Here is an 18,057-nt window from a genome sequence, read left to right on the forward strand (position 1 = left end):
AAATAAATACATTTTGTGGAGGCAGAATGATGTGAGGGATCAGTGCATTAGTAAGCTATGGGGGCTTGCCTTCATCTGGATACAATTCTACACTTGGCTGCTCTAATCCAAATATTATTCCAGAAACTATCCTCCAGTTTCTTCTGTGGGTCAGCTTCCCATAATCGCATGTAGGAACGTATGGGTGGGTTGGGTTCTCAATGATTTAATCGACTTTGAGTATAGAGATCCATGAGAAAAGGGACTGCTCTTGCGCTGCGAGGTCCAAACATGCACAGGAAGAAACACAACCCAGTTGACAAAAACTGAGGAACTTCACTCAGTATTGGTGTCACCCAGTAGTAAAAGCCACACATTCCATATTAAAAACATTTAATTCTCAATGCTCTGTCAAAAATCCACAATAATCTTTAATACAACAGCATCATCTTCACTATATTTCAAAAAGCAGACTGTTGGGCAGTGCATTTCAGACCCTCAAGAGTCCTTTATCAGGGCAAAATCTATCTGGAACATGTGCCAAAGAAAATGTGTATAATAATCATTTTTAAAAAGCATCAAGGAATGAGTAGAAACCTAAAGGCACACTCAAAAATATGGGACAGGGAGATGTTTCAGCTTTGGGTAGCAACATTCCACCTCAATCAAGAGGGAGACTCTAGGGATTTTGGTTAATTATTTGCAAATAGCTGGCTAAAATGCGATAAGCCTCCTCCTCACCAATGTCTAAATGCCTCAGATTTACATTCTGGGGGAAAATCTGGATTATCCCAAACAGGGGTAATTGGCAAGGGTGACGTCTATATTTTGAGGATGTGTTTAATATTATCCCAGTAGAATAGGAGAGAAGTGATGGCAAATAGACTATCTTTAGATGTGGAGGAACAAGACCTACATAAGAGTAATTAGTAGTACATTACATTAGGCTTCTTCTACAGCTCACAATGTTTTGGTTTAACCCATGTCTATACAGTCTTAGCAAATGTTTGACGCTTTCCAATATCTGCTGAGGACCCCCGACCACCACAAAAACCTGTTGGGCACAAACTGCTGTGGATGCCACCTTTGGCATGCCAGTCCCCCAAATGAAATGAAGACAATTGCTTTGAAAGAGCTGGAGGCTACAGGAGGAATGATCAGTTGGGAAGGGAAAGGGGATTTGTAGAAGAAATATACATTTTGATGGCTGCTATACGACCTAGTCATGACATTTCCAATAACTTCCATTTCGATAATTATCCAAAAGATTAGCCAAAGGTCTGGGGATATTACTTTTGTACAGAGTGGTCGGACAGTTTGTTAAATAGAGACCAAGAAATGTATTGCGGTGCTTGCCCAAACAGGCTGAATTGGTGTTGTAAGGATTTATTGACTGATGTGGAAGCCTAAATGTTAAAACATTGTGATTTATCATAATTTATTTTATGCTGGCATTTGTATGCGTGGGTCTTATATTAGAAATAATGCATTGTCTGCAAATAAAGCTTATTTATGGGAATATCTACCAACTATTAGTCCATGGACAGCCATATTATTCCAAATCTTTAGAGCCAGGGCTTTCACAGCTAAAACATATATTTAGAGGGAAGGGAGACGCCCTTGCTCATTATCCCTACAGCTGGCTAGTGGATCTAAAAGTAGCTTATTCATCTTAATTCTTGTTTTGGGCAAGCGTAATTGGCCTATATAAATGTGATGAAAGTCCCAGTCCAATCGGTCAAATGCTTCTCTGCATCAACCGCGAGGAGCACGAAAAGGATCTGCCCATATTGGGCATTGTCAATGAGCATATGCGCACATCATAGTTTAATATTGCGATAGCACAAGAGGAGTTGCAGTAAAGGTGGGTTCATTGTGGGATTTAACAAACAGGACAGGGAAGAATCTCCCAATGTGAATGTCAATGCAGTCTGGATTGAAATTTTCAATAGGACTGAGAATTCAGCCCATCTTGTAACGACTTGAAGGGATTCCACAGATGAGATATCGGCATCAAGCGATTTTCATTCTTCCCTGACATCGTAGGAAGAATCATATAATGTAAATAAGCAGATTACTGAGCCAAATCTGTGGGTTGACCCGTGAAAAGAGGTGAAATATTCAGTCAGGATCTAGCTCATCCTGTTACCATGAAAATATTTATCTGCCTTTGTCTCACACACTCGAAATAATGTTTCGGGACTAGAGCATTTTTAATTTGTAGGTCGATAATCAGTTTACCTTATCAAAACAGAATCGTACCATTACTGCGACAACACAGTCGAAATTGTGCCTTTGCTCAGTAAATAAATGCTGACTCCCATTACTGCGACTAAGGCGGGGGTTGCGGGGGTGTCCCCCGATCTGTTAAATGGAGAGTGGGGGACAACGTTTTAAGAACTAAAAAAATCTTATGGATCTAGAAAGAACTGCTAGCCTCAAGGTCTCAATCACCTTGCCTTGCTGCACGTTTCAGATTGACATAAGGAGTGGCTTGCATAAAATCCAGCTCTGACGATGTGTCACGACAACTTGCGTCTTGGGGGTCTGTTACCAGCTCAGTCAGAGCAGCATCATCTCGGTGGAGATAAGCCAGAAAATCAGCATATTGCTGTAAAGAGATCTTTGCAAACAAAGTGATAGGGGATACCCCTCTTCATCAAAAAGGTTATCTATCCTTGATTTTAAAAAATTGTGTCCTATAAATGGGACAAATTCCCGTACCAAACCAGCCTCCGGTGTCACCAAAGGGGCATGGGACACGTTAAGGTGGTGAATGTTATCTCTTTCTAGTTAGTAGAAGGCACCTTTGAAGAATTGTTCCTTCGTTGTGTCTTTATGAGTGGTCTCTTTTCTTCTTTTTTGAGGCAGAGGACTCCAGGCATGGGACTGTTTTCTAGGTTTCCTCTTTCTCTCTCTTTTCTATTTTAAATTCCTGAAGAATGAGGATCAGCCAGTTCTTCCATCTCTGAAACAACCAATGTGTCCCTCTCAACCTCCAGGGCTAAGTTAGCAGGGGTAGCGCCCGGGGATTTGGAAAGGGGATGAGCGCAGCCGCAGTGAAGGGCGGTAAATATTGTGTCACCCATTCCCATGTTGTTCTAAAAATACAGCGTGATGAGTGCATGCAAAAAAGGAAATGAAGTCAGGAGTGTCATGCTCTATTTGTATGGAGCATGACATTACATCTGGTGCCATGAAGTCAACAGTGCTGACGAGACCTAGCGAGGAGCCACATCATGCTCCCTGGTTGTTGAAATATTTTTATGGCAATCAGCTGGAAATGGGAAGATATTTAATTTGAGGTTGCTGTTAGGAAAGATCTCTCTTTTGGCAACTTTCCCTTTATAGTTCTATGAACCCCCAGAATGTTGCTTTTGTTTCTGAACCTGACGTTTTACAAGGAAGTCACTCGGCTGGCATTTTGCAAATTATTTTTATGGGTAAACTGATCAGTCCGTCAGACTATCAGCACTGGGAAACTATGAGCCTCATTACAAGGTATGCGGTAAGGGATTACCGCCCTACTACGAGGTCCCTGATTTTACCAGGCGTTAAGGAAGAGCCCGTTATTAGCTCCTTCCCCATTCCCATTGAGCCCTATGGGGGCTCAAATGGGAATGGGGAATGGTTCCCGGAATGGGGACTTACTGGTCCCGCCAGGGTCGGAATGACCTGGTATGTCCCCATTCCGGGAACACGGACCCGGAATGCAGTAAGGGGGTAGCCATGGCGCTAATAGCGCCATGGCTACCGCCTACCGTGTAATGAGGCCCTATGTTTCCCTTTTACATGTTACACTTTTGTAACTGTTTAACATTGCACACAACATTTTACAATGCAGTGCAATGAAGAAACCTTTGTATCACCCTAGTCTTTTAAACTTGGAATTTGTGGTTACTTGTATATGTGCCTAAAGACAAGCTGGTGGCAGCAATCATATGTTTGTGTTATTTCTAGTGTGCACATTCGTGTTTACCGCATCTGGCTACTAAACATGGCTAGTGCTCTAAAATGGCCAAGCCACAAGAATTCTGCTTGTTCTTTTGCCATATTGTGGTTTGGCCCTCCTTCCTGTCTTGCCAGGTCAGGAAATCCCTTACAGGGTCATGCACTTGTTGGGAAAGCCCCAGTTTTTGCAGGCCAGTTGTGCCTTTTTGTTTGTGTGGCTCAGAAAGCGGGTGAGACTGTCTGGTCCCAATCCACATCCATGGTGCCTAAAAGTCTAGGTGTGGGGCATAAGTGAAACCAACAGTGGCCTGATTGGATCACTGCTGGCTGTTTGAATAGTGCAGATCTTTACCATTGGTGGGCTTAAACAGGCTTCCAGGCTGGATTTAGGACAAGAAGAGGAATCCTGCAGCCATTTCTTCAGATCAGCGTTGGAGCCAAGAATCCTGTGAAGAAGAACAGCCAACTGAAGATCCGAAGAAGAATCCTAAGGAGGCCCAGCCTCCCTTCCTGTGTCTGTCCCTGGTGGACTACCTGATCTGCGAAGACCCAGTGTGGTGCTTCAACTCCTGGACTGGTGGGACCAATCAGACTCAACGTGTTCGAGGATTCAGCTGTCCTGAGCCTTCGGAAGTGTACCTGAACCACCCTGTGGACTTGTCAGCTCTCCAGTGGGTTACCAAGCTAGAACCGTCGCTGTACCGAGTTTGCAGTAAGAACATTGGTGGTCACCAGCATGTGGTGTAAATCGCCTTCCTGCCAAATGACGGCCTACCTGCTTCATGGGTTCCGGCTCTGGGAGGTCTGTTTCAACCGCAACTGGAAGTACGCTTGCTGTCGTCTGTGTGTGGTGGCCAGCACTGGTAACCTGCCTTCCACCATGCTGTGAAGTGTCCTGAAGAGGTATGCATCAGTGCTTTCTGCATTTCTCCATCGCCAAGGTTTGCACTCTGTTCCTGGACTCAACGGTGGGAACAGCAACCTCCAGCAACCCCCAGTCGACCCATCCAGTCTTCTGGAAGAATAAGAGTGAAGGGGGGCAAGTAAATGCAAGGAATCTGTCTCCCCCTGTCCTCCATAGGATAACATTGAGAACAAGTCTCTTTATATCCTTCCATTCCACTTCTTTTTGATTGTCTCACCTGAGCAGGGAAACCTGAAAGATAACAATACATTTATACCTACCAGTAGGTTTGTTGCATCACTTCTCTTTAAGATTCACCAACACAAATACTGTACCTGCATCAGATACATTCTCCGGAAGCATTGTGACGTTTGGACACAAGGCCTCACTATTCATAGCGATTGGACCTCTGAAGCTATAGCACATTTCTTGTGACTTGGGTCCATCTTACTGCATCACTGACCTCCTTTTATAGATTTAAGTCATTAAATGCATTTTTAAGAACATATGTTTAAGGTCTAGAATATAGTATTTTTGCACATTCCTGTCTAAGTTGAATTATCGTATGGACTCCTTGTGAAGCCTTGACTGCTCTCTATTGCTACCTTGATTGGGTTTTGGTTAACCTCTCAAGAGTTACCCGGTTCACTGTAACTAGGATGTGGCCTCCTAAAATCTGCACCACCAGGTCAGATTCTAGAATTCCATCTTAACAGATGGAGTTGTGGGACACTTCGTTACAAAGGGAGCCAATACTTGGAATCAGCAAAGCAATGTGCCCGTCTGTAGGGCACAGCCAAATTTGTAGTATTTAATTTGGCACCACAGCTGTTATGGTTAAGAGTTCTGGAAAGTGGGGAGATTTAACTGCGAAAAGTCCTCCCAGGCATCACACTAGGAATATTTTTCAATGGAGAACAGCAAGCCACCCAGAGATCTTAGGGATTTTTAAGGTGGTTTGGTATTGACATAATTAAGAAAATAGATGGGGCCAAATCATCAAATATCGATTCATGGGTGAGGAAAGGTTTCTTGGATTTTAACAGTGAATGCACTTACAATGTGTGATCATGGGGTTCAAGATGAAATTGAGACTTGCTTCTTTGTTTTTAAATATATGTTTGTACAGTAAGAGCAGGTACCTGGGCCCAGGTACCTGCTCACCCTGCCACCTTCCTGCACTGCCTCCTGGCCACCCCTTGCACTGGGGACTGTATCTGTACCCATACAGCCCCCCCCCATTTTTCTTCTTTTCTGCACTTATTCAGACTTACCCAGTCTGCTGCCTTAAACACAGCACTTGCCACTTGCTGGCTGCACTACCACAGTTTGCCTCAATTTTCTATTTATTTTATTTATCTGCGCTCCTCGGCTTCTGCACTTTCCACTCTCCCCCTTCCATGCACTTTTTCCCTTTTCCCTTTCCCATGCACTTGCACATTCTCAATGTCACTGGGCCTAGTAAGATCGTTTTTATGTTGTGCTGTGTTCTCCCTTGTTCCCCTCCCTTGCCTAGTCGCGCTCTGAAACACTTGTGTACGAGTGCGATACAACTAAAATATCATATCATATCATAAATGGATAACTGTGGTACACTAATGTAGAAGGAACATGTATAATGCATTCTAGAAACAACGATAAATACAATGAGGACGCTCTGAGGGAAGAAGTGAAGCAAAAAGCATGCTGTGTTTTTCTTTTGTTTTTTAGCATTTTTATCATTTGTTCAAGGGAGCAGATCTAACAACAATATTAAACAATGGCTGAAACGAGAGTAAACTGTAAAGGAAACCGACACGTTAGTGTGTATGTCACTTACGATTCTAATCCCGCCTGTTCTTTCTCTAGTGGTTGAATTCTTTCTAGAACATGAGAATACTGGACGTTGGCCTTCACCCAGGCAGCTAGAGAAGCAGCTGCAGTACTGGCTCGTTTAGCATTCTGAAATGAAGGTTCATTGTCAGATGTTAATGTTACATATTATAGTTGCAGGAAATCAAACAAAACAACCATGTGACCACATATATGCTTATATGATGTTGGTGCTCTAAAGAGGAGTATTGGCTACTTCTCAATACAGTGTATTAATTCACATCATATTCTACAGTAAATATTTTTGATGGTGGAACTCCAGAACACAGATCTTCAATGTAAAGAAAACAGGATGCTTACCTGCATTTATAAATCCTTTTTTGACTAAATGCAGAGCCACCAGAATCTTCCTGGTATTTGGGGTAGAGTAAAATGTCATATTACGGCAAATCCCTTCATGCAGGGACATTGTCCCAGCCAAAAATGAAAACTGAGATGAACCGCATGCTGAATGAGGGAGGGTCACACCTTCATGACCACACAAGGATTTAAAAAACACAATTAGGGGAAAGAAAAACTAAAGGAGGTCTACAGAAGAATGCTTGGGAGGATCAAACAACCAACTAGCTCATTCTTCCCAGCAAGAGTTAAGACAGCAAAGCTACTGAAGGAAGGATTCCAAGCATGCTTTGCCTAGAGTCACAAGCTACACTTCATTGATCATGCCAATGAGGCAGAAACACATCTAGGGTAGCTTGTGGTCTCATGCAAACTGGATATAGCATAGCAGTTCGGATGGCCAGCCCCATTTCGGGGGAGGGGTATGCAGAGCATAGCTTGATTTGCATGATATCTCCCTGTATTAGATTCCTAAAGGGGATGGAAGCAGGGTTCCTGGACTGGTGGGCTGCTGTGAAGAGGAGTGGTGGTGGGAAGAACATGTGGTATGGGACCTGGACATGTTCCTCTTCTGCTTATCTGTCTCCTGAATGACACTACGGAACTGCAGGGTCCACAGCAGGAGAAACAGTTTCACTGCAGGAGGCATCAAAATTGCTCAAATTTACTCATCACCATAAAGACCATGGCAAACCACTTTCTTATGGTCAATAGGTGCACTGATTGACTGGAACCACATTCCTATACATGGGGATTCTGTCCTTGACACGAGACAGACTGAAGGTGAGGGTCAGCAACAGGTGCTTGTCTGCCACACCTTGTCAGCTCCCTAACTTACTGAGTTCTCTAAACCTTTTGCTAGCTTCCTTGGTTTCCAACTTTTGAATTTGTGGTCAGAGGATCGTCTGCTGAAGTCCCTTCAACACTGCCACTCTATTTTTGATATGCTGCCCTTAGAAGCACATAAGACTATCACATCAGGGGAGCATTTTAAGCACCTAATTTGGGTCCCACGGTGAAGGTTTGTTGTGTAATAGGCTGTTGGCACTTGCTATTTAGGTTTGGATACACCAGGTTTGTAGCCACTTGTACGGCAGTAGCAGCCTTTTAGGGAGATGTTATCAGTTGTATGCGTAATCCCCTCTCCTAGTGAGACTCCCAGCACTTTTTGCTGGACTTCTGGACCTTTTTCTTTCTCTTCTGAATGAGGGTAGCCTTTTTCCCCTCATTCATACTTTTTCCCCTCATTCATACTTATTTGCTCTGACTTTGCTCTGTTATTTCCGTTTGATCTTATTCCATGGAGTCTTGCTTGACTCCATATCTCTTAAAGGCATCTGTGTAACTTTTGCAGCACATAGTACCCTATGTGCAGTGTTGGTGGGAACCCATTGGGTTCTCGCTTTATATTCTTTCATTTTTCCTAAGAACTACTGCTCTTAAGGAAAGAGGGATACTTTGTATCCTTCCTAAACTTTGATTTATGAGAGATTAGCACACACCACCTTATGTGGAGTGCTAAATGGATACCTAGTATCCCCCTTCTCTCGGCTCCTGTGACTTTTTGGTCACAGTAACAACCCTATAGTTAAGGTGTCTTTGGAAGACCCAGTAAGATTGTTCCGCTCCGTGTTCGTGAGGGATGGCGTTCCAGTTTTCTGTCGCAATAACAGGCAAGCTTGTGCCCTCAGCTCTTTTCAGTCTATACCTCGGGGTGATCAGGCAGTTAGTGTAGCGTGACTGGCTCAGCCTAGAGGATTTGGATTTTTGTAATTTTTGCGAGAGATATCTGGGTGCGTAGTGGTTATGCATGTGTGTGTGTGATGGCCAACGTTTTGAACATAATCCGCTGTCGAATGGGGAGCCAGTGAGCATTTTGTCTAGCCAATGTAATCTGCTCTGGCCTGGGGATATTCAGAGCAGCTCTGAGAGCATTATTTTGAATGATGTGCAGATTTTTGAGGTTTCAAACAGAAGTACCTGCAAATAGGGTTTTGCAATAGTCCAGTATTGACCCGATGAAAGCCCTTGAGATTGTGAGGCAACTGTCGGACAACATCAGTAACTGTGAAGCGACCACTGCTGTCCTGACCCTGTTTTCTTATCGACAGAGGAGCTCCAAAGAGGAAGACTCTTTCCCTTTGGCTGGTGGGACCAACCAGCCCTAAGACGAACTGCAGATCGAGACCCCCCCTCCCCGACGTGCTGTGACCTTTCAGGGCTGCAAACCGTTAATACCAGGGGACCTCTGACCCAAATGCAGTGCACCCTCTTTGCATGAACTAATCGTCCCAGAACTTTGGTGAGCTCCAGTTGGACCTCCAGAGGCATGATCCCACTCATCAAGTCCCCTCACCAGAGTACAGGACTGCAGAATCGATGCAGATTGACTAGGCGGTAACCGTTCATTGTTGGAGATAATAAAAAGGCACCAAAACCGCAGACTGATGTGGGAAACCGGAGAAAGCCTTGCTGAGGGTCCTTTCTTGCGACTGCTGCTGTGACATCCCATTCAGAATCCTTCATTTCGTCACCAGCCGAGGAATCAGGAGACCGGGTCCGTCGTTGCTGCACAGGAAAGAATCCAGCTGCATTTTCTTCAACCACCCTAGGCACTGTGGGACCTTAGGGTAGAATTTAACTCAACCCGAACAGTCGCTCTAGTGCGACTGGAGTGAGATACCAGGTGTTTGGGTGTCCACCCATACCTCTTGCCAAAGCTTAACAGTTTGTGCTCTTTAAGTGAGTCCTTTGCAAGGTCCCTAGTCATTGTGTTATTATACTAAAGCATTTTATTTAACTAACTAAAGTGCCATTTTTACTGCTACATAAGACTTTTGCACCCCCATTCAACCGACTGATGAACTCGTGACTAATTGGGGGTTGTACTGCTAAAGCATTAGGACCATAGAAAAGTGTTACTAAGAAGTATCTTGCTGTTGAATAACCCTCTTTTTCCTTCCTACAGACTTTGTCCGAGTGACTTTATAAATGAATGAAACTGTCATTTTCTGGAACAATTGTGGGCGCACGACACAACTATTGAAGCAGTCACCTTTGAAAAGTATTGCTTGTGTTTCCTATGTGCATTGGTTAGACTGAATAGTGTTTGCTTACCTTGCCCTGTGTATATACAATAAATGTATATTTTATTATAACTTCATGTGTGTACTTGTTTCTTAGTACTACAGTATTTACTGGGTTCTCTGTACTTAACTACAGCTCACATCCTCCTCATAAAATAAGCCTGGCTGCTCTGCCATTCTACCAATCCTTTGGGTAGTACAGACTTATACTAGTTGGGGACCTGTATACCAGGGGATCATTGTGTAGATCAGAGTGCCAGAGTACATTGGGGTGACAATTTCTCCCATTTTTTTTATGGAGTCCCGCAGGGAGCAAGCCTGTCATCTCTTTTGTTTAATTTATATTTGAGAAGCCTCTGAGAACTCCTGGAACACATCGGCGTATTCTTCACGAATTACGCCGATGATACGCAGCTCATTTTCGAACTTACGGGTGATTATATTACTAACAGTGCGAACATTTCAGAGGTTTATCAGGTCATAGACCACTGGATGCAACATCATTGGATGTGTTTAAACAATACTAAAACTGAACTGTTGATCTTTGGAACGCGACAGGCTAGATCCAAGTTGGGGAAGGAATATAAGTCCTTTACCATCAAAGACGCCATCATCCCGGTGATGCCGCATGTTAAAACTCTCGGGATGATGGTGGAAGCCTCAGTGGGCTCTGAGGTACAAGTAAGCTACCTGCAGAAAAATAATGCCTACTATCTGCGTCTTCTCAGAGCAATAAGACCCTTCATTAATGAAGTCAATGCTGCAACAATTGCTAGAGCTATCATCCTGCCGCGGCTTGACTACGGCAATGCTCTTTTGCTAGGAGCTACGAAGAGGGAAATTCAAAAGTGTCAAGTCATACAAAACGACGCAGTTCGCATAGTTAAGAATATAAAAAACATAGAACATGTGTCAACAGGGAGAAGAGCACTCCCTTGGTTAAGAGTGGAGGATAGACTTAATTTTAAGGCCATGACAATAATCCATAGATGCTTATATGGAGAGGCCCTCAGCTATTTCAAAAAACATGTCTCCTTCTATACACCCGGAAGATGTCTAAGATCAGCCGACAGGGGCACCTTGAATATTCCCAGTGCCAAGCGTGAATCCTTCTTGGTGAAAGCAGTAGACCACTGGAATAAATTGCTGATGGCATTACAGCTAGAAGCAAACTACCAGAGATTTAGGAAACTGCTTAAAACCTTGCTGTTCCAATGAGTAATTATGGTCCCCTGTCCCCAGTATCCAATCTAACTCAAGGAGGAGAACGACGTGTTTTTGATTTTCTTGGTTCCCGCACCCTGATGCCTGCGGGCTACCGGCGCGAAATAAGCAAGCACATAACATAACAGAGTCCTACTACCAGGTGGACTTCAGGAAAACTCCCCAAACACAGCCCTATACATCTATAAAGTGGCATTGTGGTACTGATGCAATTTGTGAGCCCTGCGCCAACCATTAAGTGTTGGGGCATCCCATTGTTGATGTGGAAAATAACGCATGCACAAAAGGGTTGTCTGCTGAAAAATACACCCTTGATTTTAGTTTAAACAGATTTACAGTCCTCTAAACTTCCCAATCTACATCCACTGTGGGTGGGCATGTGTGACACTTTTCTTTTTTGTGCTAGCCCGACTGGCTGGCTAACAACACCTTTGTGTACTCACCTGTGATGGTATTGTAGGGCTGATCAGGCCAGCCCTGAGTCAATGATCGTCTGATCGGGAGGCTGTGTACATTCCCCAGAGTCTGCACCTGAACTCCTGGTAGACTACTGTTAAAGATGCATTACTGCTGAGAACCCGGATGTGGCCATACTGGCTGGAACCTTGCTCACATTTCCATGTACTCTTCTTCTCTGCTAGTGAAATCCCATCATGAGCTCTTTCCAAGCTTTTTGTCATCATCCTAGCTGGCTGTAATGCCTCTTTTGTGGGGTATTGTCCTGGTACGCAGGGTTGCCTACCTGGCAAATCTTTTTAGCACAGGTTCCCCAAGGTGGGGAGTCTTCCTGGCCTAGAAACTGAGTGGCTTGCTTCTGCCCCACCTCAAGTCTATTTTTGAGTGTCCAGAATCACCTACAGCATTTGCCTAGATAATGGGACTGTTTCTTGATGGACTACTGCCCCCCCTCCTGCTTCCATGAGTAGAACTGGAACCTTGATCTGGCTCTTAGATGCTCCTGTCGCATCTTTGCCTTTTGGGTTGTCCTCTCAGGTGTCCTGTTTTGTGGATCCTTTGGGTTGTCTGGATTGTTGCAGGGTTGTGAGTCCCAGTCCCATCCATTTGGAGGTCCCAACCTTGGCTAGTCATAACTGAGCTTGGCGCAAAAGCTCACTGTTTTCTCACTGTTCTTGCACCACATTCTCTACATCCAGCACCAAGTACTTGTCCCAAAGTACTGAGGTACTGGTATATTTCTTAATGTTGTAGTCGGGGGTCCCCTGGGACCAAGAGTAGTGGGGTTTCAGTTCCCCACATCTACAATTGAACCCTTTTGTCTGAAGTGGGCTTTTGTTCCTCCTTCATCCAGCTATTCCTAGTCTGCGGGTTCCTGAACCCTGACCTAGAATTCTTCTCAGAGGACACCCTGGTGTCCCCTCTGGCAGGTTCCCCTTTCTGGAGGAGGATTGGTCAAAAAATTAGAGTTGTACCTTGCTATTCCCTACAATCTGCAGAATGGTGGGATTTTCCCAATTGTTTCCTATAGGAGAACGTTTGGAAGCACTTGAAACACCAAATGATTAGCCTGCGTCGCACGTCCCGAGAATTGCTAATATTGCATTGCGTCACATTGGCGTGTTTTCTCTTGTACCCAAACAGCATTGTTAAACCTATGCCTCACCCCCACTATACAGCACTCTCAAAATCTAGGTGTGTTTTCTCCTGTACCCAAACTGCATTGTGAAACCTAGGCCTCTCTCCCACTATACAGGACTCTCAAATCTAGGTGTGTTTTTCTCTTGTACCAAACTGCATTGTGAAACCTAGGCCTTTCTCCCATTTCTAGGTGCCTAGAATCTAGGTGTTTCAATTACAACCGGCCATTCTGTGAAACCTAGGCCTTCTACCATTTCTAGGTGTCTCGAATCTAGGTGTTTCATTTACTGCCTGCCATTCTGTGAAACCTAGGCCCAGGTGTTTCAACTACTGCCTGTCATTCTGTGAAACCTAGCCCTTTCTCCCATTCTCTAGGTCCATCAAATCTTAGTGTTGTGTTGCTGCTTGTCATTGTGTGGGAGTGAGGGGTCGTTTAGGCCCCCCTCATACATTCAGCACGATGTAAACCACTTGCTCGCACAATAATGAGGGATGCTTCCATTGCTCGTAGGCATGCTAACAGTAGCAGATGCGGGGCTGTTGTGCGAGACACTTGGGCTTCCATTTTGTGTACCCTCGACTCCATCTTTGGACTAGGCCTTACTGCGATAATATGAAAAGGCTTCTCTCTGTTAGGGAGAATTCTCTCTTTAGGCTGAATTTCCTAACCTAGTGAGTTCCCCAGCAGCTTTGCTGGATTTCAGGAGTTTGTTTTTTTTCTCCTGCCAAGAGTGAGACTCCTTTTCTCCCACTCTTGGACATGATTTATGGTGTTCCTTTGACTGTTAATGTGTTTTAGGGGCTATGGGGTCCTTTACTCCGTAGGGTCTCGTGTGTTTTTACTATGTGTGTTACACAGCACCCTCCGTGCAGTAACACAGGGGTGTCATAGTGACACCCCACCACAGACTCCATACCCTTCGACAGAGGCCTTCGAGGGACCATCGACTCGACGACATCGACGCACAGCGCCCTCTGCCGAAATTTTTTCCAAAGCAGCTAAAGCTGGATGGAATACATCTAAGATGAGGAATACGTTGGAGGACACAATCCACTCGAATGAGAATTCTCCCTAACACGCTCCCTCAATGGCATGGGATTCATTTGTTGACACAACCCACCCTCCTCGACATCCTGATCTTTACCGAGGCACCACACGCAGATACTGTGCAGGCCAGTGACCGACATCTTGGAGTTGCAGTCTTGACAATGCTTGAAACTGGATGCCTTAGGTGCGGACATATCAACAAAAGTCAATCAAAATGTTGTTGAATTTAAATATTCTCTCATGAGAAGTGTTCCGAACAACAGTGTGCCGAGCACACAGAAAAAAGGAACTGAGGTACAGGGGCATAGTGACGTAATATATATGGCGGCAGATATCAATTCCAAAGCCGATGAGTGGCTCGGTCGAGCCAAGAAGGATCGACGGTCGAGACGGGTCATACTACACCCGCTGTCAAAAAGGTTTCCAAGCAACGGAAGCTGGAACGGATATCTCTCTGATGAGGAATGGAGGCGTGGCCAGGTGTCATGATGCATACCCCCAGGCATCCGGACCACGTCCATCAGCCCTGGGAGCAGGCATCATGTCGCCTTGAGAAAACCCAGCAACCCCTGCTAGGGGCTGTCTGGGTTCAGTCCTGGCGCCTATGGCGCCAGGCTCATATGCGACATCAGTCCTGGCGCCATAGGCGCCAGGCTCATAGGTGCACACTTACCTGATGCAGACCATGCTGCAAGAAGATCCAAGCCCATGTGAGGCCTGGAAGAGACTACTTTACCTTAGGGACTATTTTGTTACTCGGTGGTGGTCGGGGAGGAATAACTACCTGGGACTACTTTGGAGGGTATTTAAACAACCCCGAAGAGCAGCACACGCTTCCCGTTATTCTGCATCCAGCAGCGTAACGCTCACCGTGCCAGCAGCAGCATCCAGCCTTCTGCCACGCCCGTCTCGAACCTGGAGCACCTAGAAAGAAGGAAAGAAGCAAAGGTTAGAACAAGAGTATTACCTGATTTCTTACCTGATTCCGGCTTCATCGCATCTTCAAACCAGAGGAAAGACTTTGTTTTAAACGCGTCGCATCGCCAGCAGCAGCGCCGCGCCATACTCACCGTTCCACGCAGCATCTCTTCGATCCGGCGATGTCTCCATCTTAACATCGCTGAATCCCGGCACCTAAGGGGGACAAGAAACAACAAGGTGAGCAGAGAGAACAGACCGAGACAATCTCTTTAGCCGCCATATGCTTACCTGATTTTACCGCCGGAGGTATAATTCTTCAGCACGCCACATCTTCTAATGCTGCACCTGTAAGATAAGGAGAAAGCAGCAAGTTTAACCCTTGGCATTATTTACCGGACAGTTTTGGGTAACACAGACTTTTACCGGAGCGCTTTCAGCTGTCAATCTTCTTATTGGGTCAAAGCTGCAAGATAAAAGAGGAATTGGACAGGAGTGAATTCCAGACATTTTGAACTCTTACGAACTATATACTTACGGCTCTTCGCCAGGACCTTTTGGAGTCAGGATTCGTCTACAACTCTTCCAATATCTTCAGGCCAGTGAAGTAACTGTCATCAACGCGCCCTTGCGTGCTTCGCAGGATGGAGAGCTCATCCTTCAAGAATATAAGGTGAGATTGCTGAGAGGGGGCGCTTCAGAGGTCATTAGTGGGAGGACAGTGGGGGTGCTATCACTTCAATCCACAAGTGGCTAAATCTATCTCTCCACTTGTAGGAGAATATTTCTACGGGCAAAGCAGACAAGATTAGGAGGGCAGATTCAGTCAGTCATCGCTGCACTACGCTTCACGAGGGTGGAGGCCGCAGCAGTCTGGGTCCGACGACCCTGTGGGAGCCAGGTGAGCGTAACAGAACGCGAAGCCTATCTACAAATCCCCACCCGGGCGTTATGGAAACCTCAGAAACCGACCAACTGGCACAACTATTGGGCGAATTTAGGGCGGAAGTGCACTCCGCTCGCCAAGAGACTAATGCCCTCAGAAGAGAACTAATTGTATCGAAGGAGCGCACAGATGATCTCGCTAGACAACTGCTGCAAACTCAAGCTGGACAAGCAACCCTACCTGGTTCCGGGGGAAACCCAGCTCCTGTGTTATCGAGTAACCCTGTGCAAATAAACCTACCAGGAAATATTCCATTAGCTCCACCCGAACGCTTTGCTGGAGATCCCAAAAGGTTCACCGTGTTTATGAACCAATGCCGCTTGCAATTTTTATGCAGACCAGGAGCCTTCCCAAACGATCAAGCCAAGGTAGCCTTTGTATTATCATATCTCAGTGGCAGTGCAGCTGATTGGTCAATTCCACTAGTTACTCAGGATGACCCAATTCTTCGGATTTTCAGGGCTTTCAAACGAGCATGGAAAGACAATTTGCCCGGCACTGCCAAGGACAGGCCCTGGATAACAAACTTTTGTCCCTACGAGAGGGTAACCAGGATCTGCTAACCTATATTGTAACCTTCAATAGATTGATAGTGGAAACCAGATGGCCTGAGGAAAAACGAATTACATTGTTTCATCGTGGACTTCGGGGAGAACTTAAAGACATCTTGGCTCAAGTTGTGAACCCACCTCAGGATTGCGCAGAGTTTATAGACTTAGTGGTCCAGCTGGATCATCGACTCCAGAATAGAAAGGCTGATCGAGCTACGTTCGAAAATCGGGTATTGGTTAAATCCAACGTTGCCCCCAAAGGAACAGATGCATCAGAACCTATGCAAATCGGGGGGGTCAAAGGACCCTTAACTCAAAAGGAAAGGGAAAGAAGAAGACAGATGCAATTGTGTCTGTACTGTGGAACCTCAGGACATTTTCTACGGGATTGCCCTATAAAACCACCCAAGGTGGTGGTAGGAGTTGCTAATAAAAGTCCAAAAGAGCCCGATTTGGAAAACGACCACGCCCGACAAGCGTAGAGGTCTGCTTGCTGAGCTTAAAGAAGGACACTCAGACCGCGCATCTGATCATACCAATGGTCCTAATTGATCCTAGACAACCCTCACGTATGCACGCAGTAAGGGTATACATTGATAGCGGGGCCGTAGGGAACTATATGGACCACAAATTGGCTTCCAGGATGAATCTACCCCTCTGCCGAAAAACCACCTCAGATGTCATCAACACAGTCGATGGAACTGAAATAGCCTCTGGGCCTGTAACTCATTCCACCGCAGAGATGACACTATTGGGTCAGGATGGGCATCGAGAGACTATTGTGTTTGATCTAATCAAAGCCCCACAGTTCCAAATAATACTGGGGATACCTTGGTTGGAAACACATAATCCTGGTATTGATTGGCAAGAGAAAAGAATAACCTTCCTGGATTGTGCACAAACCTGTTACCCAAAGAAAAATCAGAACGCAGGCCTGGCCACAGTAACCACAGCAGTCATGCAACTACCGCCAGAATACCAAGAATTCCATGATGTCTTCCAAAAGGAACAGGCAAACACCTTACCTCCTCACAGATCGTACGATTGTCAAATCGATCTCATACCCGGTGCACAACCCCCTTGTAGCAGGATCTATGCCCTTACGGAACCTGAGAACCTTCACCTACGACAATACTTCGACCAGTACCTTGCCAATGGCTTTATTCGCCCTTCCAAGTCTCCTGTATCCTCAGCTTTGTTCTTCGTGCCAAAAAAGGAAGGTGACCTTAGAACGTGCATAGACTACCGCGCACTAAATCAGATTATGGTAAAAAACCGATACCCATTGCCTCTGATCCCCGAACTACTAGACCAAGTAAAGGATGCTTGTATCTACACTAAGTCAGATCTCTGAGGGGCATATCATCTGGTACGTGTAAAGAAAGGCGACGAATGGAAGATGGCCTTTCGCACCAAGTACGGTTTATTCGAATATCAGGTGATGCCCTTCGGGTTGGAATGCACCAGCAGGCTTCCAGTATTTTATGAACAATGTCTTTCGTAAACTTATTGACGTCTGTGTTGTCGTATACATAGACGATATCCTTGTGTACTCCTCCTCAGAATCAGACCATGTTAAGCACGTACGTGCAGTCCTTGAGAAACTATGCCAGCACAAGTTATATGCAAAATTGGAAAACTGT

The 18,057-nt window shown here is 45.3% G+C and overlaps 1 protein-coding gene across 3 annotated transcripts in view; it reads right to left on the reverse strand.

The window, feature by feature from the left end:
- The window catches only part of DYNC2H1 (dynein cytoplasmic 2 heavy chain 1), a 3,314,293-nt gene that overhangs the window by 1,111,629 nt on the left and 2,184,607 nt on the right, over window positions 1–18,057 (reverse strand). For all 3 annotated transcript variants that reach the window (XM_069639013.1, XM_069639012.1, XM_069639011.1), the window contains exon 59: window positions 6,654–6,775. In XM_069639013.1, coding sequence (XP_069495114.1) covers window positions 6,654–6,775 — 122 coding nt within the window. The remainder of the gene's footprint in view (window positions 1–6,653; window positions 6,776–18,057) is intronic.

Source organism: Ambystoma mexicanum, chromosome 7q (assembly GCF_040938575.1).
Source record: "Ambystoma mexicanum isolate Mex_15411 chromosome 7q, UKY_AmexF1_1, whole genome shotgun sequence".
Lineage (NCBI taxonomy): Eukaryota > Metazoa > Chordata > Amphibia > Caudata > Ambystomatidae > Ambystoma > Ambystoma mexicanum.